Below are 24,273 nucleotides of genomic sequence, written 5' to 3'. Positions count from 1 at the left end.
CACTACAGATGTAACTGTAACTACAAAAAATATGTTTTTTTCTATTTAACTATACAAACATACATGCTTTTTAGTTGTAGAAAAATATATAAAAAAGTGTTTACAATTTTTTTTATTTTCTTTTTTTACTTAATAATTGAAAAAAGTATCCACATCCCTATTAAATATAAAACTAATTTCAAGTTCATGCAACACGATATATTTAGATCATTTCTGGGAAAAAAATTTTACTAGGTTAAGTATCAAGAATTTACATGTAATTTACATTTTTTACAATTTAAAAATCTAGCACTAGTATAAAAATGTAACAGTAGAAACAAAAACAACCCAGGGTAAGGTTAGCTATCTTGTTCTGCTTGGAAATAAAACCACAAATTACTCAGTGCTAATGATTTCCCATCACAATTCATCTTTGAAGTTACTTTTTTAATGTTTCTTTTTGTAATAAATAACTTCTTTTGAACGTAAGGACAGAGTTTTTGAATTGACATGCATTATGATGCCTGATTTTGAGTTCTTGTGCATTTGTTCTTGTGTTTTAGGAGTCATCAGAGGATGTCTCTGGTGGGCTGCCTTTTCTGGCTGACCTTGCTTTGGGTCTCTCTGTTTTAGCTTGTTCCATGTTACGTATACTTTACAATGGCCCAGAGATCACACGTGAGGAAGAGGCTTGCCATGACCTACTCTGCTCTAAACTCTTACAGCGGTATTGTTAACAAATATGTTTCTGAGCTTCGATTTAATTGAATCTGATTCGATCTAATCTCAATCTGGCAGCTGTTAAGTTTATCTGAAAAGTATTTTTTTATTACATTTATATTTTTTTAGGTGCCAATGGCAGGTAGAAGCCAATGGTGCCATCTCTCCGGCTCTTACTCCCTCTCCATCTCCACTCCCACTTACCATTGATGAGGACCAAGAGTTTACCTACCCCACAGATGTCCTTATTTCCACAGCAGGCTTTATTCCTGGTGTCTACGCTGATCTTCCCCGTATTCGCCTGCCTCCGGGAATAATGTGCCGTCTAAGGGAACTCTCTGGCAAGGCTCGTCCACAGTTCCGCCCCAGCATCAAGTAAGAACTCAAACGAGACCTTGTGTCTCAGGTTGCTGATTTCATGCCTTCTGCTAATATAAACCATCTTTAATTTTCATGCAATGAAACAGGATCTTATCTATTTAACTCTTTTGGTTTTGATTGATATCATTAATTGTTGAATATATCTCAGTCTATGTCATTTTATGTCACATGTTTTTTTATTCCCTTGTTTTCATTTAAATCTTTTGCCCAGATTGCTTTTTTTCTGTTCTTCCTTCTAGAGAAGTGATCCGGCCCGATGTCATTGAGGAAGTGATTGTGTCCTGTGTAATAAAACACCTGGGTCTGATAGACTCACTACAGTCTTTAGTAAACCTTCAGTACAGAGAGGAACACAGAGAGGAGTATGAGCTTCTGTGTAAAATAATGGCTGAGACATTCAAGAAGATTAATGCAATGGAGAGACAACTTCAGGTATTCAGAAATGTTTGCATGTATGGGGCAACTCATTAGAGTAGAAACATTTTAATCCTTATTTTCTTACCTGATGATTGCTGTGAATTTCCTGTTCTCCCACATCCCAAAGTTGCTCTCATTGTTTCTGATCTGTAACTGGGGAGGCCACTTAATAACATAAAACCAGTTTAATGTGGTGCATTAAAAAACTGGAAGTATAACCATTAAAAGGTGGGTAAATTGTAGCCATGAAGAATACACTAATGGTCAGCTACAGTAGGCAATTATCAAATGCCTGTTGCATTCAGTCAGTTATTGCTTTGTATTAATGGGCAGACTGATTTTATTTGACATAAAGTGAACCCTTGCAATTTGACATCCAAATGAAAAGCCTAAAGATCCATGAAGTTACTGAGCAATTCAATACCCATGAAGATAAATTTGGAGTGTAATATGAACAGGTTGCTATAATGGTTTAGGACTGCAGTTTATATGAACAGTTCTGCTTATAAGCACCCATCCCTGAACAGCACACCTCAACAATGATAAAACTCTAATGAATGGACATTCTGGGCCAACCAGAGGGAGGATAGGCTTTTATTTGAGGCTGGTTCCTCTCATACAACTGAATGTAATTAATTAATTAATACAAAATAATTAAATTGAATTGAAGGCTACAGTAACTCAAATAAGTATAGATTCTTAGACCCAACTTGCCTTGTGTCAACAGTCCAGACTGGTGAAGGTGGTGTTACAGTGTAAAGGATATTTTCTGGCCACATTTTGGGCCAAATGGGAGAGGGTATCAAATATGCTGTTTTAAGTTTCTCAATGATGTTTTTTCACACTAAGCTACTAGCTTGTTTTATTGCATCTACTGGTAAATGTTTATGCCCCTATGCATTTTGAGAATTGAATATTTAATAGCTTGATTGCTTCTTAGCTATTGTTTAACATATAGTGTGAATGTAATTTCTTCATTCTAACAGATAATGTCTCTTTCAGACTGTGGCTGAGCTAGAACAAAAATGGCAGAATGAGGTTGATGAGGCTCAGCAAGGCAAATTAGAAAACAACACACCCTTCTTTCATGACTACCACTTTTTTGAGGTAAGTAAAGGTGAACGTATTTTTAAAAGTGAAAATTATAGTCATGGACTTGCCGTGGCATCCCTTTTTCCCTTCATTTTTTTATTTATTTTTTTAATCTATTTTATTCAATGTAAATATTCAGTGTTTAGCTGGTATTACACTTCTAATGTAACAGTGGAATCCTCATGTATTTTTGTCTACAACAGTAATGGCTTGTCCATCGGGGCAAAAGGGTTTCATCTTTTATATCAGCTGTTTAACAAAAATTAGTCTTCATAAAATTACATTTACATTCTATTGCAGTATTATAGCACCTATCTGAAAAAATCCATACCTATAGTTTTTCCAGTTGCATTTTACAGTACAAGAGCGGCCTCTAGAGGCGAATCACTGAGAATGCATGCTGTTTATTTGAAGTGTCTTTTATATTCATTTTGGATGTAACTTTTAAAAATTTGTTTCAGTTTGAATGTTTTTATATTTTTCTCAATGTTTATTAATACAGTAGAATTAATATTCAGTACAATGTTAGATTGAGTGTTTGTTTGTTTGTTTTTATCAAGTATCCAGTTTTAAAACTACCAAAATAGTGTTTATGTTGTCAAAATTTTAAACTGCCTATTATATTATTACTTAAAAAAAAATCTTTTGATAGTAGCCTTTAGCATATGTCATATATGATAGCATCTATGTTGTTATTAATCCCATCCTGTCCCATCCGAATTCATGGTTTTCTGTCACAAGATTTCTCTAAGCTAAAATATGAAACATCTAAAATATGAAAAGGTTTGTCAGAAAGTGACTTTAAAGGCAATTAATGCATATTTTTTCTGCTGATGAAATATGTATGCTTGATTGACAAGCCGCTGTCTGTGAATAAAACAGAATACATTGATTTGCAGCTTTCATAATCCTAAATTTAATTCAGAATAGAACATAGAAAACAGATCCAATGTTTAAACTGAGGAAATGTACCATTTTGGAAACCATGGCATTAATGGTTTATAATGGTTATAAAAATAATATATTATAAAAATTATATTTAATATTTTTATTTATCTGATCACAGAAAAGTTTTTCACTTTGCCTCAGTCTTTGGCCAATAATAATCATTTATTATAAAAAATAATTTTCTAGAATATTATTTTGAAATTGTTACAGAATTTATAGACAAAAATTTTTTGCAGATTGATGAACCTCTGCCCACCTTTACTTCTGACTCTCTAATATACTCAACCATGTTTACTGTCCTACTGCCAATTAGCCTGAGTAGTTTTATAATTGTGGTAGGTTCCCTGGTGGTCTAGTGGTTAGGATGCGGCGCTCTCACCGCTGCAGCCCGGGTTCGATCCCTGGTCAGTGAACCAACCCCAGCCACTTTCAGTGCCGGTCCCAAGCCCGGATAAATCGGAGAGGGTTGCATTAGGGAGGGCATCCAGCGTAAAAACATGCCAAATCAAACATGCAGAGGATCCGCTGTGGCGACCCCTAGAAGCCGAAAGAAAGTTTTAGTTTTATAATTGTGGTAATATGTGTGTGTATCCTGCGATTTTCTCCAAAAGTCATAATAGGCTTTGGAGGTACTGTGAGCGATTGCTAAATTAAATGAATGTATTGTATAAGAGAATTTATATTTTTGTGTCTTTACAGAGTAAAATGAAGGAGCTTGAACTTCTGTGTACTCTGAAGGAGGTTCTATTAGACTGGAGTGATGTTGAAAATGCTGTAGTTGCATTAAGGTACAATGTTTTTCGAAAGTAAATTAAATGATATGAAACATTCTTTCAAATTGAGATTTTGTCTTTGAGGTAAATTATGAGTTAAAAATAATAGATAATAATACATTAAATTATTATCTAGAGTACTGTGGATTTCCATTTATTTAGTAGCTGTCTATTTGTAACAAGCAAAAAGCAGTCAATTGTACAGGTTGTGTACATGTGGTATAACAACAGGAACAAGGCAGCTGGATTGCTCATTAATTTTCTTTTATAGGGTTGCCTTTTTTGTTATCTTGTAACTATGACAACAAAGAAAAAAATCTGTTTTTAAGCAGAATAATTAAGGTAGATGTAAGTTTTCTTCCATGTTATAATGGAATATTTGGCTTTTTTCCCCCCAATTTTTTCTTTTGCCATGCTCTTTTTATTTCTTTTTTTTTTTTTTTTTACAAATTTAACCAGCAGGTTTTGATTATTAGCATTAAGTAATCTGCTTGAAAAGCATGGCCTGTTGTTTCCTTTAATGTTTTCCAAATATTTGTATCTCTATGAGTATAACTGATCATTGTGGGTTGAATTTTACAAGCCCAGGTATAAATTTAGGATACTTTGGCTTTGTGATATAACCCATAACAAATTGTGTGTTTTTGTGTGCAAACATTAGGGAGATTTTTTTTCAGGAGGTTAGTTCTATGCAGCACTCCAGGTGTGTTGTGCCTCTGGTCAAAACGAGAGCTCTACTAAAAAGTTTAATGAATCGCTCAGAACTACTGCTCCATGTCACGATTTCTCCACACTGCGGAAGCTTAACATCAACACCTACAAGCTCACCAGGTAATTTTCACATCCTTATACACAAAGTACCTTTTCAATAGAGCTGTCTGTTTCACTTTTACATAATATAATGTGTACATAATATTTTGCATAAAAATGTATTAAGATATAGACTCACCAGCCACTTTATTAGGTACACCTCACTAGTACCTTCAGAACTGCCTTAATCCTTCGTGGCATTGATTCAACAAGGTACTGAAAACATTCCTTAGAGATTTTGGTCCATATTCACATGATAGCTTCACGCAGTTGCTGCAGATTTGTCGGCTGCACATCCGTGATGCGAATCTCTCGCTCCACCACATCCCAAAGGTGCTTTATTGGATTGAGATCCGGTGACTGTGGAGGCCATTTGAGTACAGTGAACTCATTGTCATGTTCAAGAAACCAGCCTGAGATGATTCGTGCTTTATGACATGGCGCGTTATCCTGCTGGAAGTAGCCATCAGAAGATGGGTACACTGTGCTCATAAAGGGATGGACATGGTCAGCAACAATACTCAGGTAGGCTGTGGCGTTGACACAATGCTCAATTGGTACTAATGGGCCCAAAGTGTGCCAAGAAAATATCCCCCACACCATTACACCACCACCACCAGCCTGAACCGTTGATACAAGGCAGGATGGATCCATGCTTTAATGTAGTTGACGCCAAATTCTGACCCTACCATCCAAATGTCGCAGCAGAAATCGAGACTCATCAGACCAGGCAACGTTTTTCCAATCTTCTATTGTCCAATTTTGGTGAGCCTGTGCGAATTGTAGCCTCAGTTTCCTGTTCTTAGCTGTCAGGAGTGGCACCCGGTGTGGTCTTCTGCTGCTGTAGCCCATCCTCCTCAAGGTTCGATGTGTTGTGTGTTCAGAGATGCTCTTCTGCATACCTCGGTTGTAACGAGTGGTTATTTGAGTTACTGTTGCCTTTCTATCAGCTCGAACCAGTCTGACCATTCTCCTCTGACCTCTGGCATCAACAAGGCATTTGTGCCCACAGAACTGCCGCTCACTGGATATTTTCTCTTTTTCGGACCATTCTCTGTAAACCCTAGAGATGGTTGTGCGTGAAACTCTCAGTAGATCAGCAGTTTCTGAAATACTCAGACCAGCCCGTCTGGCACCAACAACCATGCCATGTTCAAAGTCACTTAAAATCACCTCTCTTCCACTTTCTGACGCTCGGTTTGAACTGCAGCAGATCGTCTTGACCATGTCTACATGCCTAAATGCATTGATTTGCTGCCATGTGATTGGCTGATTAGAAATTTGCGTTAACGAGCAGTTGGACAGGTGTACCTAATAAAGTGGCCGGTGAGTGTATATTCGACAGACTTATAGGACAATTTTTGCATGCTCTCTCTGTATATGTGGTGAATGATCATTTGGTTTGGGAATCATTTCTTAAGGATATTTGCACGATTGGCCACCGTCCTTCACCGACAATAGATTTGACAGGCTTTTGTCACTGACATTTGTGCTTGGGCTTCAAGATAAGCTTGTCTTGCATGATGTCTTTTTAAAACTGAGACCTGTTTGGTTAAAATCATAATCCTGGTACACACACAGTATGAGTGAGGTGTAGAGCAAAGACAAAGTGTGGTTGTGTAGAATATCTAGATGACCTAGAACTGAGGTTTTTATAGGACAGATCTAAACACTCCATACAAAATCTGAGCTTGCACCTCCATAATGGCCACAGATACAACCTAAAAGCATTTCATATGATCCATGTAACATTAATCCATTGTTTGTTTGTTTTTTTCTGATTAACTTTCGACACTCCGCATGGAAAGCAGTATGTTTTCAATTTGTGTTATATCTCTTCTCACATACGACTCTTATTACTGACACTAAGCTTCCATCGCAATCTATACTAAAAAGTCTGATTATAAACCCTGGACTTCCAGCCTGTAAACTAGTGTCAGATACCAAGACTGGAATGGTGAGGCAGCCAGTTTTCCTGCGAAGTATGTCTGCTCCCTCTGACTTGGAAATGATAGCAAACCAGGATCTGGAGTTCACACATGCAACACAGAGGTAAGGTGTAATTATGTACCCTAACCCTAGTTGATCATTGAAAATTAAAATGTAACCTGGCTGTTGTACTCAACACACACACACACACACACACACACACACACACACACACACACACATATATATATACGCATACATACATACATACTGTAATTCCCCGTTTATCGCGGTGGTCACGTTTAGAAACTGCCCCCGTGATAAACAAAAAAAACGTGATAAACGAACGCCACCCCACGAGAGACAGGCAAATTCAGCCAAACAAATAAGTTATGTGGCAATTGCAATTCCACGATAAGCCGTGGGTGTAAGATTCGAACCGTGGTAAAGCGGGGGATTAATGTGTGCATATTGTGTATATGTATGTTTATATGATTATTTATTTATTTATTTATGTGTGTATTGTTCACAGTGTAAAGTTATGAGCATACAGTAAAGGTACAGGCGAATAAAAAATGTGTTATTTAATAATTGTAGGAGACGCCCTCACCCTACCGGTAACAGAAGTAGCTCGTTTACACTGCTGCAATCTCTGGCAGCTGAGGACAGTAGTGAAAAACCAACTTACAGTGTGCTGCTGGGACAGCTGTTTGCCTTCATAGGGACCAGCCCTGACCATGCAGTGAGTATGCTGATTATGTTCTCACCAAGCTGAAGCATCAATTACATTTTTTTTCTACTCCTAAGAATGTAACTGTACACAAAATACACGTTTTGGTACATACCTCGACTTTTAACTAATGGTTTGGTTCCAATTTGGGGGAAGAAATGCAAAGCATAAAATTGCTATATTGCTTTATTATAAAACGAAGTTTATTATTATATACTTTAGTGAACATCAACAATTAAAATTTTCTTTGAACAATTTAAAATAGAATGTCTACTTAGTTAAATAATAATATTTTATAAATAAAAGAAATTGTAAAAAAATTAAATAGAGTAAATCAAATTAATGCAATACTTATTATTATATTGATTAAATTGAGTAATGAATTAAATTGGCACAAATTAAATTCATTAAATAAAATTTAATAAATGGAAATTTTAATTAAATAGTTTACATTTGTTAGACCCCATTTTGGTAATACAGATGTGTATATAAGTGTGTGTGTTATACATTTATTATTTAATTTTATAAACATATAATCTTGTACAGGTGTCTAGTAGAAGTTTTCTAGCAGCAGCTCAGACACGCTGGAGAAGAGGTTGCACCAGGAAGCAAGCTCTGGTCCACATGAGAGAGCTCCTCACCACTGCTGTTCGAGTCGGCGGAGTAACTCACCTTGTGGGTCCTGTCACCATGGTGCTGCAGGGTGGGCCCAGGTATGGATGAGTTTTTACCCAAATTTTTTGTCACTGAGATGTTCATTAAAGCTCTTTAGAATTTTATTGTTGATTTCAGGTGTTATGAGTCTGTAAATCTTTTCCCTTTGTTATGCCTCCCTTTAGGATTCAGGAGCTTACCTGTGGTGGCATAGTGGGACAGGTTCAGGAGGCCTTTGGACAGACTATGACCTCTGTTGTGTCCCTGTGTGCCCGCTATCCTATTGCCTGTGCCAACAGCATCGGCCTTCTCTGCACCATCCCTTACACCAGGCAAGTAATCAACTGTGCAATTTGGGAGAACCCTTTGAAAGGTTTTCCCACATTCTGTTTGTTTTTAGTTATTAGGACCCAAATTACAATTGTTTGGTTTTTATGCCAACTTCTATAATCCAAGTAATAACCTCATGTGACCTTGTGTGAACAAAACACACAACAGATTTTGTGTGAACATATTGTACATGTAAATGCAGTTCTTGATTATTAGTATGCATGTACAGTTTAAATGTTGAAATCTACACAAACTAACAACTATCACAAAACATAAAATCAGTTGTTGATCATCCAAGTATTAAGTATTAACAACACACTGTATTAAGAATTAAATAGATGTTAAGTTTTGAACTGTGTAAATTCAGTTATTCTTGGGTTTGGATTATATATAAACATCTCCTTTGTGAAACAGCTTATTTTGATGATCGCCATTATTTTTTCTTAACATTTTGCAGATTCTGCAAGACGTATGTAAACTTATAACCTACGATGTATTGTGCAAAACCACTTGCTTGCGTGCTATTAATCTGCATGTGCATTATTTCTAGTTGTTGATGTTTCACCAAAACCAGAACCGCAGACACTAATTGTAATGAAGCCTTGCAATGCTGTCATGGTTTACAGCCTACATATACATTTTTCTTCCATCTTTAGGAGTGAGGAGCAATGTCTGGTACGCAGTGGTCTGGTTCAGTTGATGGACCAGCTTTGCAGTCTTAGTAGCCAAAGAGATTGCAGCTCCAATGAGAAACAAACCAAGAAGCAGAAGGTTGCCACGATGGCCTGGGCTGCATTCCAAGTGCTTGCCAATCGCTGCATTGAGTGGGAGAAAGTGGAAGGTAATTAACAATGCTAAAAATATACTATACAACTGATGCCAGATATTAAATATTAAATGTGCCACTGTGTAATATCTGCTTGACAGTAAAGCTGTCATTAAAGCAAAATATTACTTTAACTTAATACAATATTATTTTACATAAAGGTAAAGCACAGTATAATTACAAAATACAAAGTCTTCAATGCAATTTGTCAAAATAAGAGTTGAAAAAAGTACAGTACAATGTGCTTCTCAAAGTAAAATAAAATACATACAACATACATACAGATAATGATTTTTCTTTTACGCAAAGTAATAAAGAAATAAATATATTATTAAAACTAACTATTCAATCACAATATTGTGTGATTGTCAAATTTGTTTGAATAATTTTATTATTTTACAGTATTATATTACATTTAACCCAGCCATTAGGGGGGCACAAGCCAGTGTACTCTTAGTGCCGGTCCCAAGCCCGGGTAAATGGGGAGGGTTGCGTTAGGAAGGGCATCCAGCGTAAAACATGTGCCAAATCAAATATGCGGATCACAAATGAGAATTTCATACCGGATCGGTCGAGGCCCGGGTTAACAACGACCGCCACAGGTATCGTTAGCCGACAGGGTACCGGTGGAAATTGGGCTACTGTTGGCCGAAGGAGGAGAAGGAGAGGAGGAAGGCGTCTACAGAGACGGCAGGAAAAGGAGAAGTGTAGGAGAGTAGAGATTCGGGTTGGTACTTTAAATGTTGGTACTATGACGGGTAAAGGGAGAGAGATAGCTGATATGATGGAGAGGAGAAAGGTAGATGTGTTGTGTGTTCAGGAGACCAAGTGGAAAGGGAGTAAGGCCAGGAACATTGGAGGTGGGTTTAAACTGTTTTATCATGGTGTGGATGGAAAGAGAAATGGTGTAGGGGTGATTTTGAAGGAAGCGTACAGTAAGAGTGTAGTGGAGGTGAAGAGAGTTTCTGATAGGGTGATGATCGTGAAGGTGGAAGTTGAAGGGATGATAATAAATGTCATCAGTGCCTATGGTCCACAAGTTGGCTGTGAGATAGAGGAGAAGGAAAGATTCTGGAGTGAATTAGATGAAGTGGTAGATGGTGTACCTAGGAAAGAACGATTGGTGATTGGGGCAGACTTTAATGGGCATGTAGGTGAAGGGAACAGAGGTGATGAGGAGGTGATGGGTAGGTATGGTTTTAAGGAGAGGAATGTGGAAGGGCAGATGGTGGTAGATTTTGCTAAAAGGATGGAAATGGCAGTGGTGAACACGTATTTTAAGAAGAAGGAGGATCATAGGGTGACGTATAAGAGTGGAGGAAGGTGCACACAGGTGGATTATCTTCTGTGTAGGAGATGCAACCTGAAGGAGATTGGAGACTGTAAGGTGTTGGCGGGGGACAGTGTAGCTAGACAGCATCGGATGGTGGTCTGTAGGATGGTTTTGGAGGCGAAGAAGAAGAGGAGGAAAGTAAGGTTTGAAAGAAGAATAAGATGGTGGAAACTGAAGGAGGAAGAGTGTAGTGTGAGGTTCAGGGAAGAGGTCAGACAGGGGCTTGGTGGTGGTGAAGAGGTGCCGGATGATTGGGCAACTACTGCAGGAGTGATGAGGGAGGCGGCTAGAAAAGTACTTGGTGTGACATCTGGAAATAGAAAGCAAGACAAGGAGACGTGGTGGTGGAATGAGGAAGTGCAGGAGAGCATTAGGGGAAAGAGGTTGGCAAAACAGAAGTGGGATCGACAGAGTGATGAGAAGAGTAGGCAGGAGTACAAGGAGATGCGGCAGCAGGTTAAAAGGGATGTGGCGAAAGCCAAGGAAAAGGCATATGAGGAACTGTATAAGAGGTTGGACACTAAGGAAGGAGAAAAGGACTTATACCGATTGGCCAAGCAGAGGGACCGAGCTGGGAAGGATGTACTGCAAGTTAGAGCAATAAAGGATGGAGAGGGAAATGTGTTGACTAGTGAGGAGAGTTTGTTGAGAAGATGGAGGGAGTATTTTGAGCAGCTGATGAATGAGGAAAATCAGAGAGAGAGAAGGTTGGATGATGTGGAATTGGTGAAGCAGGATGTAGATAGGATTAGTAAGGAGGAAGTGAGAGCAGCGATTAAGAGGATGAAGAATGGAAAGTCGGTTGGACCAGATGACATACCGGTAGAAGCGTGGAGATGTTTAGGAGAGATGGCAGTGGAGTTTTTAACCAGATTGTTTAACAGGATTCTGGAAGGGGAGAGGATGCCTGAGGAATGGAGAAGGAGTGTGCTGGTACCGATCTTTAAGCATAAGGGAGATGTGCAGACCTGCAGTAACTACAGGGGAATTAAGTTGATCAGTCACACCATGAAGTTATGGGAAAGAGTAGTGGAAGCCAGGCTGAGAGAAGAGGTGACCATCTGTGAGCAACAGTATGGTTTCATGCCGAGGAAGAGCACCACAGATGCCTTATTTGCTTTGTGGATGTTGATGGAGAAGTATAGAGAAGGACAGAAGGAGCTGCATTGTGTATTTGTGGATTTAGAGAAAGCGTACGACAGGGTGCCGAGAGAGGAGTTGTGGTATTGTATGAGGAAGTCAGGTGTGTCAGAGAAGTATGTGAGGGTGGTGCAGGACATGTATGAGGACAGTGTGACGGCAGTAAAGTGTGCAGTAGGTACGACAGACTGGTTCAGGGTGAAGGTTGGACTGCATCAAGGATCGGCCCTGAGCCCTTTCCTGTTTGCAGTGGTGATGGACAGGTTGACGGACGAGGTCAGACAGGAGTCTCCCTGGACTATGATGTTTGCAGATGATATTGTGATTTGTGGTGAGAGTAGAGAGCAGGTTGAGAAGAGCCTGGAGAGGTGGAGATATGCGCTGGAGAGAAGGGGAATGAAAGTCAGTAGGAGTAAGACAGAGTACATGTGTGTGAATGAGAGGGAGGGCAGTGGAGTGATGCGGTTGCAGGGAGAAGAGGTGGAGAAGGTGGAGGAGTTCAGGTACCTGGGGTCAACAGTGCAAAGTAATGGAGAGTGTGTTAGGGAAGTAAAGAAAAGAGTGCAGGCAGGGTGGAGTGGGTGGAGAAGAGTGACAGGAGTGATTTGTGATAGAAGAGTTTCTGCAAGAATGAAAGGGAAAGTTTATAGGACTGTGGTGAGACCTGCGATGTTGTATGGATTAGAGACAGTGGCATTGAGTAAAAGACAGGAGGTGGAGCTGGAGGTAGCAGAGCTGAAGATGTTAAGGTTTTCGTTGGGAGTGACGAGGATGGACAAGATTAGAAATGAGTTTATTAGAGGGACAGCACATGTAGGATGTTTTGGTGACAAGGTGAGGGAGGCGAGATTGAGATGGTTTGGACATGTGCAGAGAAGGGACATGAATTATATTGGTAGAAGAATGCTGAGGATGGAGCCACCAGGTAGGAGGAAAAGAGGAAGGCCAAGAAGGAGGTTCATGGATGTGGTGAGGGAAGACATGCAGGAAGTTGGTGTAAAAGAGGCAGATATAGAGGACAGGGTGGTATGGAGACGGATGATCCGCTGTGGCGACCCCTAATGGGAGCAGCCGAAAGAAGAAGAAGGAGAAGAAGACAGTATTATATTACATTTATTTCGGCTTCTCCCATTAGGGGGCGCCACAGCGGATCATCCGTATTCGTGATCTGCATGTTTGATTTGGCACATGTTTTTATGCTGGATGCCCTTCCTAACGCAACCATTCCCATTTATCCGGGCTTGGGACCGGCACTAAGAGTGCACTGGCTTGTGCAACCCTAATGGCTGGGTTTTTACAGTATTATATTATATATTTAAATCATACAATTCAATCCACAGTTTCTTCTGTAAACAGTAAATCTCTGTTGTGCAGCACTCTTTGCTAAAAACAAAAAAATATATATTTTTATTTAAGTAAAAATAAAAAAAAGTGTTAATGCATTGTTGTTTTATGCCTTAATTTGATTTCTCATTTTGATAATAAATTTTTATTAAATCATAAAAAGAAATTGTATTAAATATAAGTTATTCAAAAGTTATATATATATATATATATATATATATATATATATATATATATATTATTTATTTTTTTTTTTATTACTATTATTATTATTATTAATAATATTAATGTTATTAGAACCACAGTTTTTTATTATTATTAACCTTTGTGAACATCAATTGTTAAAAAACAATTTAAAATAAAATGCCTGCTTGTTTAAATAATATATAAAATAATTTTTTATGAAAATAAAATATAGAAAAATAAAATAGAATAAATCAAATGAATGCTAAACATTTTCTATTATATTGATTACATTTTACAATTGATTAAATTGCCACAAATTAAATTCATGAAATAAAATGTAATTAAATTTTGATTAAAAAGTTTACAATTTTTAGACCCTATTTGGCTAATACAGATGTGTGTATGTGTGTGTATGTATGTGTGTGTGTTACATTTAATATTACACTTTTTAAAGATATGTTCTACTTTACTTTTCTGCTTAATTCAGCATATTTTAACAAATATCTAAATTTTTTCCATCCTTCATTTATTCACTTCCTCGCTATGCAGAATTATCAGGATTTTCTACTTTAAAGAGAGATTCTTGAAGCTGTACATAAAATGCTTAAGAATCCATTTCACTAGTGTTTTGGTGATTCACAAAACAATGCAGTACAAGTTGTATTTCTTCTTCGGAGTGAGTAGCCACAGTGACAATGTGCTTACTTTGGTTTTTTCTTTATACTCCAGCATTGTTTTGTATGTTCTCAAATTTAATAACAATAATAAAAAATGTGCATAAAGTGGGAGGCAGAGACTAAACAACCTTGCAATTAGCCACTTCCCCTGAGATTTTAACTATGCACTTGTGTCTACAATTTGTGGAAAAATATCAGAATTATGTTCATCAACATAAAATTGCAAAGACTTTAAAAATCTTATCATTTACAGTACAGAATTTCATCAAAAGATTGCATATATTGAATGTCTGTGATCTTTAGGGCCCTCAGGCAGCAGTGCATAAAAACTGGCATGATTCTATAATGGAAATCCTGCATGAGCTCAGAAACACCTCCTGAAATCATTCTGTGAACACACTTTGCTGTGCCATTCACAAATGCCATATGTGGACATGATCCAGAAACATCACCATCTTCTTTGTTCAAATGTTCATTTAAAATGGTCAGAAGCCAATTGGGAGCTGTTCTGTGATCATACAAATCTAAAGTATTATTATTATTATTATTATTATTATTATTATTATTATTATTATTATTTTAAACCATTGACCATCAGTTCCTTGTATATTTCTGTAAGACAATGCTAAATCGCATACTGCATCTATTACATCATGGCTTCACTGTAGTAGAATCTGGGTGCTGAACTGACCTGCCTGCATTCCAGACCTTTCATCAATAGAAAACAAACTACACAGACTGTTGAGCAGGTAGAATCCTGTATCAGACATGAATAGAACAACATTCCTGTCTCACAACTGCAGCAATTGGTCTCCTCAGATCTCAGACATATATAGACTGCTGTTAAAATAAGAGTGTATAAAACACAGTCGTTAAAATGAGCCAGACCCAAATCCTTTAGACATGTTGCAGCCATTATATTTCTAATGACCCTAAATGTCCCTTAAAATGGTACATTTCCTCAGTTTAATAATGTTTTCTACGATCTATTGTTAATGAAATATTGGTTTATGAGATTTGCAATTCATTGCATTCTGTTTTTATATACATTTAAAACAGCATCCTTTTGTGGAGTTGTAGTAGTAATTACAAAAATAGTAATTACCATAAATATTTATTAACAGTAAATTAGGGCTGCAGCTATCGATTATTTTAGTAATCGAGTATTTTAATAATTAGTCCATCGATTAATCGAGTAATTGGACAAGAGTATTTTTTCTTTATTAAAGAGCAACACTAAATATACAAAAGAAAATGAGATGGGTCTCTTAGAATTAACAGGTAATTTGTTCCCTTATCTATCTGTGAAAACTAAACCCAAATATATAAATACAACTTTCTTTCGGCTTCTCCCATTAGGGGTCGCCACAGCGGATCCTCCGCATGTTTGATTTGGCACGTTTTTACACTGGATGCCCTTCCTAACGCAACCCTCCCCATTTATCTGGGCTTGGGACCGGCACTAAGAGGGGCTGGGGTTGGTTCCCTGACCGGGGATCAAATATATAAATAAAAATATAAAAATCTATTTCAAATTACAAATTATAAATTAGGTCTGAATCTTCACCTCGCCCCTCGCTGTTTTCTCTTCATTCCTCCTTTTTCATTCTGCAGTCTTCTGTGTTACCTCTCCAGGGGTCTCATTTATAAACGTGGCGTAAACCAGGCTGAAAATATGCGTACTCCACTTTCACTCAAAGTTTGTGATTTCTTAAAAAACAAACTTGACAGGAGAAAGTGCTTCTGTAAGTAAACTCTGAGCCACACAACATGGAAACACAAGGTGAGAAGGGGAATTGGCAACACGGATCGCGAGCACAACCTTTGTGTTGAAAGTGGGCTGAAAATGTGTGCACAATGTTTACAAATGAGACCCCAGAGCGGTCCAGAGTGTGGCGGTTGGTGCATCAGTAATAATGATCTGTGGGGAAACACAGTGCTCCGTGTGTAGTTAAATGAACTAAACTAATCATTGAGGCATATAGTTTTTTTTATTTGAATTATTTGAGTTACTCGAGGAATTGTTTTAGTCCTACAGTTAATTTATGTGGGGTTTAAAATAATCTTTTTACTGATGGCTTTTAATTCAAGGGGTGAAGCCCGGCAACCCCATTTATACCAACTACTCCTACATTATATGTACAAAAGTATTGGGACACTTGATTTTCCAACCATTTGTGGGTTTTCCTCAAACACAAATTCAGATGTCTTTAGATCTGGTAAAATTACTTTTTCTGTTCACTTTAACTAGGAGATCCTTACCTGTTTTAGCATGAAAATGCTCCTGTGTACAAAGCCAGCTCCCTGAATAAATAAGTTTACATGGGTTATAATAGAAGAATGTAAACACTGACTGCACCTCAGGCCTCTTCACCCTACATCAGTACCTGACTTTACTGCCCTTCTGGCTGCATGAGCACAATTCTTCACAGTCACACTGTAATATCATACCAGAAGAATGGAGGTTATTATAACAGCAAATGGGGACTAAATGTAGAATGTGATGTTCAAAAGCACACGAAATCTTATGGTCGGGTGTCAAAACTTTTTTTTTTTTCATATGGTGTATGTTTGCTCATGTTTCTTCTTGCTTAGAAAAGGAGCATGCTGTAAACAAAGCACCAAGAAAGCGATGCTATTTATTAATTATATATATATATATATATATATATATATATATATATATATATATATATATATATATATATATATAATAATTAAGTTTTTATTATTTGATCTTTAATTTTTAGGTGGTTCCTCAGATGCAGTTCATTCTGGATTAGCTCGGCAGGTATCCAGTTTGTTGACTAATCACCTCGCAAGAGCTACAGAATGCTCTGGTAACCAAGCAGCTGGAAATGATGCCCTACAAGATGTACTTAGTCTACTGAATGACTTGTCTAGGTAAGTAGTAAGGTGGTGTCTATACAAAGACTTTAAATAAGTGCTAATGTTTTGTTGCAGTAACGTAATAATAATATAATAATAATTATAATAATAATAACTGGAGACTTTTTTGTATTTTTTACAATTTCTTTGTTTGTTTGTTTTTAACAATAACAGGAGCAATATAGGCAAAGCAATTCTGAGCCAGCCAGCCTGCGTTTCCAAGCTTCTGTCACTGCTGCTGGACCAACGTCCTTCCCCTAAACTGGTGCTGATTATCCTACAGCTGTGCCGTGCTGCTCTTCCTCTTATGAGCGTGGAAGACTGTGGCAATGTGGCTTTGCCTCCTTGGAGCTACTTCATCAGTGTCACAGATACAGATCAAGAAGATGCTAGTGACCCGGCGTCCCGCATTGCAGCACTTCTCTTGGCTAAACTTGCGGACTATGTAGTGCCAGGTGAGAGCAGGATTAAATAATGAAATAATGGAATAATGGAGTGACCTGTATAATTTATCAGTATTTTTACAGGAAGAGACAAAACGTTATCCTATTTTTTTTTTTTTAGTTTTTAAGATACACAGAAAGATTGCTTTTTACAAGTGTAGCTCTCTGGCAGAATTTGATATGGTAACATAATGGTGACTAACTTGCTAATGGATGCAGCCTGGTTGTGACACAACAGCTCTTGCTCTTTCTCTCAGCTGACAGCTTATTCAAAAGAATGCACTTTAGGAACTGGCATGTGCTTGCAAGATGGAACACGGGTGCACTGCAAAAACAGTCAGAATAGTTTGCTGGACATGCTATCAGATTCATTTTCTAAGATGGCATGCTATGCTGCTGAGTCAAAAGGTCTTTTTAAGGTGATATAATGAAAGATTGTTCTAGTTTTTCTTCTTTTTAGTGAAGAACATCCATTTAAAAGTATCGAAAATCATGCACAATGATCGTACACCAACCAGGCATAACATTATGACCACCTGCCTAATATTATTTTGGTCCCCCTTTTGCTGCCGAAACAGTCCAGACCTGTCGAGCATCAACAGCATCCAACAGACGAGCTACTAAAGAAGTTAGTGGAACTTCTATACTAGCTCGTCTGTTGGATCGGACCACGTGGACCAGCCTTTACTCCCCATGTGCATCATGACCCTGTCGCCGGTTCACCACTGTTTCTTCCTTGGAACACTTTTGATAGATACTGACCACTGCAGACTGGGAACATCCCACAAGAGCTGCAGCTTTGGAGATGCTCTGCCCAAGTCGTCTAGACGCCACAATCTTTCCCTGATCAAGCTCCCTCAAATCCGTACACTTACCTATTTTTCCAGCTTCTAACAGACCAACTTTGAGGACAAAATGTTCACTTGCTTCCTAATAAATCCCACACACTAACAGGTGCCATTATGAAGAGATAATCAGTGTTTTTCACATCACCGCTCATAATGTTATGCCTGATCTGTGTACAAGTTAATTACATTAAAATATATTAAACTAATATTTTTGTGCCCCCAGCTAGCTTTTGCTGTCCTCTACATAGTATGTGCTCTGTTATAGCTAGTAGTGTGCCACAATATCCCTTACGATGGCAGGTCAGCTTTCCATAACACTCTGGATTTAGAAGTTGTTGTGAACTTTATGAAGCCTATTTTTAAGATTTGTCAAACTGCCTATATGCTTAGGGTTGTCTAGCAAAAACTTGTGCTAGCCTTACCTCAGCATTCATCTCTGCTCTTGGAAATTGCATGTTTCTATATGAAATAGATCATCATTGCCTGCATGACCTGATGCAAACTGTGTTAACTTATCTGTTATGGTAATACAAGTAGACCAAGCCACTTCAGGGGAAGCAGTCTACAGTGAGGTGGGTCCTACCTGGGATGAGCAGGTGTAACACCTCAGGGAGATGTGCGAGTTACAGCAGGCACAGTTTCAGGTTTTTTAGACTCAGCTGAAAGCTGTGGTTGATTAGCATGTGCTGTGATAAGAATGTGTTTGTTTGTGGCATTAGCAATCACAGCTGTCTGATGCACATAGAACAATCAAGGTACAGGAATGTACCTGAAAGAGTGCAGATGCTTTGTCACTCCAGCTGCTCCCAGCAGGGTACAGCAATGTACCTCTGAACATTGGTACGATTTTGTACTATTTTTGAAAAGGAATTAAATCGCCACATGCAAATGTACTCTGAACTAACACGTTTCTAATACAAATCAGTTCAGCAGAACATCAATGAGATGACTTATGGAAAAATATGTTTGTAATTTTAAACCATACCATTACAATAAGGGTACATTTCTATCACTAGGGGAGCATAATTGTTTTTTAGAGGTACAAACAAGCAGGTACAACAATGTACTAATGTTTAAAGGGGCATTCAGTCTGGAGCGACAAAGCATTTGTACTCTTAGGCACTTTCCTATACCTTCATTTTTCTGTGTGTGCTGTGTGCAGTCTCTCGGCCTTGATGGAGGTGAGACATTAGAGTTTCGTACAAAATATTTAGGGCTCAATTCCCAATTGTTGCATTTAGGGCACATTTCTTAAAAAAAAAAAAAAAAAAAAAAGATCAGCCAGGAGCAGCACAGACATCTGCCACTAAACAGGCCCTAATATATCCAGCTATGTTCTTACTTTTTGTATCGTAAAATTAAGTTTTATTATTATTACTGAAAAATATATTGTTCTTTGCTCAATGTTTCGTTTACTTTTAGGCAGCCAGACCCTGCTTTCACCTGCTTCCTCTGAGCCAGATACCAGATTAATCTGGGCTAACCCCATGGGCAATGTCAAGACAGAAAAAGATGTAATAGAAGAGGGTGAAGCAGTGGATGGTAAACTCTCCATCTTCATACACAAGAGAGAGGACCAATCTTCCCATGAAGTACTTCAGCCGTTACTCAGGTAAATATCATACTTCCTGATGATGCAGTGAAGTGGAGGCCAAAGGCAGTGTATTTAACTATTCTATTTGAATTAACTATAGCTGTTGATTCTTATCTTATTATAGCTTTACAATATAGCTGATTCAAAACACATCTGGTGTTTCAAAAGCTAATTTATTATGCAAATGTTTCTGCAGTAGCTCAGAGGGGCGTCCTTTTCGACTTGGAACTGGAGCCAACATGGATAAGGTGGTGAAAATGGACAGAGACATGACCAAGGTCAATTCTGCCTGCATGATTATAATTGAATGTTAACAGTAAACTATGCAATGTGTTATGAATTGTAAATTTGGTTAACAGTGAACTTTGGTAAACAGTGAAAATGGTCAATTGTGAATACAGCTTTAAACCACTTATGTTAAAAATATGAAGTGCTACTACTTCTTTTTTTATCCTTATAGTCATGTAAAGCTTTATTCATTAAAGTAGTTTGACCTAGTTTTACTTTTTACCTAAGAGCAGAATGGACTTTAATTGACTTCAGGTCATCTTTTTCTCCCTAAAGACTGGATGCTGTGAGGTGGTCACAGAAGAGGCATCAGCCGCCTTGCGTAAGGCCATTAAGTGGGCTCAGTCAGGTCTCATTGTGAGTGTGGGGCCCCCAGTGGAAACTCAAATTCAAGAAACTTCAGGGGGAAGTGCTGCTGGAGACAAGAAGAAAAGTGCCCAGAGTGCAGTGTGCAGAGACAGGAATGCAGAACTCTCTAGGTAGAAAACATTTGGTAACATTTGGAGATTTGTGCTTGATGACTGTTTATTGAACTGTTCAGGGTGAAATAAATAAAACACTCTGGACTGCTTTAGTGTAAATATGTTTTGTGCTTACATGTGCCTTGTTGGATATCAACCCTGTTTGATGACAGCTTATTTTTTAGCCTATGACAGCGGTGCATCATGCATTCACTTGCACTCATTCTTCTCTCTGATATAAATGCATAAAAAATAATGAAAAACATTGCCCATACTTTAAAAGGATTCACAAGAAGATATGTTCCTCTACTGTGCAAGCCAATCATTTTAAAACCATATTTATTGCACTATTTATATATATTTTTGTCTTAGGTCTGACCCAGTCCGTCCATTTATCAGTGGCCATGTAGCAAACAGCATGGCTGCGGAAGTCATTGCTTTGTTGCACAGTCTTCTTACCGCACCAGAGTCAAACACTGCTCAGATTTGGACAACTACAGCAGAAAAGGTTTAACTTTTATTAGATTTATTAAGATTTTTTTATATTTACAACCTTTAATGAATTAATGAACATTTTCCATTAAAATTTTATTAGTTTATTTGCACAAATGATTTTCCTTTGACATGCCTGAACTTGCATGTTCTTTCACATGAAACAGGTACTGTCAAGGGCTCTGATGTACATACCTCAATTGGGTAAATATGCAGAGAGCATCTTAGAGAATGGAACTAGCAGTGGCAGAAAGCTAGCCAAGCTGCAAGCAATCAGTCGACAGGCTGTGGCAGCACTGTGTGCTCTAGGTGGCTTCAAAGAGACCATCAAAATCGGCTCAGAGGTGCAGGTTAGACCACAGAATGGCACAAAAAACTTTTTGTAATAATAATATTTTAATAACAATTTTATTTCTTTATTTATTTTTACAATTAAGCTCATTTATATTTTATAGGTAGTAGAAATGGGGTTGCAGGACAGTGTTGGTGTGGTTACATCCATTATTGAGCAGGAAGGCATCGCTACAGTCAAGTTCCCTTCTTGTGATTATCGTCGTGATTGTAAGGCTTCTGATATCTTGACTGTACCCATTTCCCGCCTCTCAACACTACGGTCAGAGGTAACACAATGACGGTGATCTTTGTTTTTTTTTTTTGCATTATTTTCTATCAATCTAGATACATTAAGTTTTTATTATGGCTCTGACAGTACTTAAAGAAATGGGTAACTTTCCTAGTACACTGAAGTGTGAAGCCTCTTTTAAACTTAAAAATGTCTTATTTAACCTTTATTTTCTAATGAGGTTTTCTATCTAAAGGTTTTATCTACAACTATCTACATGCAAATGCCTCTTTCCGTTTCAGGCTTTGCCACTCCATAAGCTTTCCATTACTGAGAAGGTAGTGCAGGCAGTGCATTCAATGCTGCTACCACAGGAGGGCAGTCTTTCCATTCACACCTCTCTACCAGCCTCTGGAGATTGCTCTAGCCCTGTCATGGCTGCAGTGCGTCTGCTGGCTGAGATAAGGACTAGGTAATTCAATTAAATGGGTATTTATATAGTGCTTTAAGCATAAAGGCATCCAAATGGTAGTTTACAAAAACTTTGCTATGCATCTCTATCTCCAAATCTTCACCTTTACCTACAAGATAAAGGATTTAACCGAAAGGCTTGTCTAAAAATAATAGGCCTAGACCTAAAGATGGAGTCCATGTCTTTAACACTAATTGGGAGGCTGTTTCAAATAATGGGCACATAACTGTTGTTAATAGGTCACTAAAACAAGAAAAATATCAAGAGCTCTGTTTTTATTAAGTGCTATCTTTACTTAAAAATGTATCTTAGGTTTTCAGTTAGAATCAATGGAATTCCTAAAGAGTCAGTTTTGATTAATTTACTAACCTTTACCGAATGAATCATCGTTTATAACAAATTACTAGATCTTCCTGCCATTATACATTTTGTGACGGAGCTAGAAAGTTTTATCCTGAAGTAAGGCCCGCTCAAATTACTCAAATCTTTACCAAAATAGTCTTTTTGCCAGACTGAACACCTTACATACAAAGTGGGAATGATGTTAAGAAAGTGATTACAAATGTTTTGTTAGCAGGCGCAAGTGTTAGCCATGCAGACATTAGACATCTTTCTTTCGGCTTCTCCCAGCGGATCATCCGTATTCATCCGCATGTTCGATTTGGCACATGTTTTTATGCTGGATGCCCTGGGCTTGGGACCGGCACTGAGAGTGCACTGGCTTGTGCAACCCTAATAAATATAAATGGTTTGGGTTTGTAACCATTGTATTATGGGTTATTGTGGGTAATCACCCACAAATTCAACTTCCTGTGTTTCCAAACGTGCAGCTGATGTTTATAGACTTTCCTCTACTTTTATTAAGTCTATAATGGTAGAAATAAAAAAATTTTGTTCTCAGTTTAGGATGATCTAAATATTTTGAAACATCTTGATATTTTCCATTTGTTAGAGAGGGTGAATTTGGGGGTGGCCTGTTATAAATAAACCCACATATTTTAGGCAACAAGCACTCTTCATGTTGCATTAAAAAATTATATATATATATATATATATAGTAATAAGGTAAACAGCTACTGTACATTTGAGATTTTTTATTTATTTACCTAATAAGACTTTTCTGCAGAGATAACACTGAAAGCCAAGACTGTGTCACTAATATTCATATTAATGTGTGTGTGTGTGTGTGTGTGTGTGTGTGTGTGTGTGTGTGTGTGTCTTCTTTGACAGAGCATGTCTGGTTATGGCTCAGCTGCTGGAGGACAGTTCGTTTTGTGAGGAGTTTATCCAGCAATGTCCTGCTGCTGTAGAGGTTCTAAACTTAGTGGCACAGGAATGTAGTCCTGGTAGGTGTTCGTTTTAATTTCTTTTCTGTCTAGTGTGTAAAGAGTTTGAACATTTTACACATATGTGTTGCATGAAGTATTCAAAAAAGTATAACAGGAAAACAAGAAATAGAATAAAATGAAGCAATGAACTACAAGGAGTTTGAGTAACCTATTTTAAGGAAAATTCAGACTTGAATCAGACTTGTTTGTTAAGCACATTCCACAGATGCTTGATCTGATTAAAATCTGGGGAATGTGAAGGTGAAGCCAACACCTTAAAATCTTCATGTCCTCTAAACTTTCTATGAATGAATTAGGAGTGTGACAGGGTGCATTATGCTCCTAAAAGAGGCCACTCTACAACAATGTTTAGGTGCAATGTGTCAAAGTAATACTGACTGGACTTAGTTTTCCCAGAAGAACATTGCACAGAGAATCACACGACCGTCCATTTCAGCTTCATAAAGCTTCTTATCCCACACCTTTGGAAGTTGTTATTGTAACGAGATGATTAATGTTATTTACGTGTCAGTGGTTTTGATGCATGGCTGAGGAGTATATGACAAAACAGCAACGAGTAGATCATTTATTTCATTTGTCTAGTAATATTTATGGTTTTCTGTTGTT

The 24,273-nt window shown here is 37.7% G+C and overlaps 1 protein-coding gene across 6 annotated transcripts in view; it reads left to right on the top strand.

Moving 5' to 3' along the window:
• Positions 1–24,273, top strand: part of hectd4 (HECT domain E3 ubiquitin protein ligase 4) — a 93,200-nt gene that overhangs the window by 32,128 nt on the left and 36,799 nt on the right. For 5 of the 6 annotated variants that reach the window (XR_014531060.1, XM_083526755.1, XM_083526757.1 and 2 more), the window contains exons 24-44: positions 543–706; positions 829–1,074; positions 1,320–1,512; positions 2,500–2,604; positions 4,237–4,325; positions 4,972–5,141; positions 7,043–7,172; positions 7,647–7,791; positions 8,326–8,492; positions 8,619–8,765; positions 9,420–9,604; positions 17,020–17,173; positions 17,333–17,613; positions 19,872–20,061; positions 20,240–20,321; positions 20,608–20,810; positions 21,165–21,300; positions 21,452–21,634; positions 21,740–21,904; positions 22,149–22,318; positions 23,549–23,664. Coding sequence is in view for 5 of the 6 variants with exons in the window: in XM_083526755.1 (XP_083382881.1) it covers positions 543–706; positions 829–1,074; positions 1,320–1,512; positions 2,500–2,604; positions 4,237–4,325; positions 4,972–5,141; positions 7,043–7,172; positions 7,647–7,791; positions 8,326–8,492; positions 8,619–8,765; positions 9,420–9,604; positions 17,020–17,173; positions 17,333–17,613; positions 19,872–20,061; positions 20,240–20,321; positions 20,608–20,810; positions 21,165–21,300; positions 21,452–21,634; positions 21,740–21,904; positions 22,149–22,318; positions 23,549–23,664 (3,421 nt within the window). In the remaining variant the exon portion in view is untranslated. The remainder of the gene's footprint in view (positions 1–542; positions 707–828; positions 1,075–1,319; positions 1,513–2,499; positions 2,605–4,236; positions 4,326–4,971; positions 5,142–7,042; positions 7,173–7,646; positions 7,792–8,325; positions 8,493–8,618; positions 8,766–9,419; positions 9,605–17,019; positions 17,174–17,332; positions 17,614–19,871; positions 20,062–20,239; positions 20,322–20,607; positions 20,811–21,164; positions 21,301–21,451; positions 21,635–21,739; positions 21,905–22,148; positions 22,319–23,548; positions 23,665–24,273) is intronic. The other variant, XM_083526758.1, reaches the window with a different exon arrangement.

The sequence above is a fragment of the Silurus aristotelis genome, assembly GCF_946808225.1.
Source record: "Silurus aristotelis genome assembly, chromosome: 23".
NCBI classification, from domain to species: Eukaryota; Metazoa; Chordata; class Actinopteri; order Siluriformes; family Siluridae; genus Silurus; species Silurus aristotelis.
Note: the sequence above shows the minus strand (reverse complement) of the source record. Positions and strands in the feature narration are given on the sequence as shown.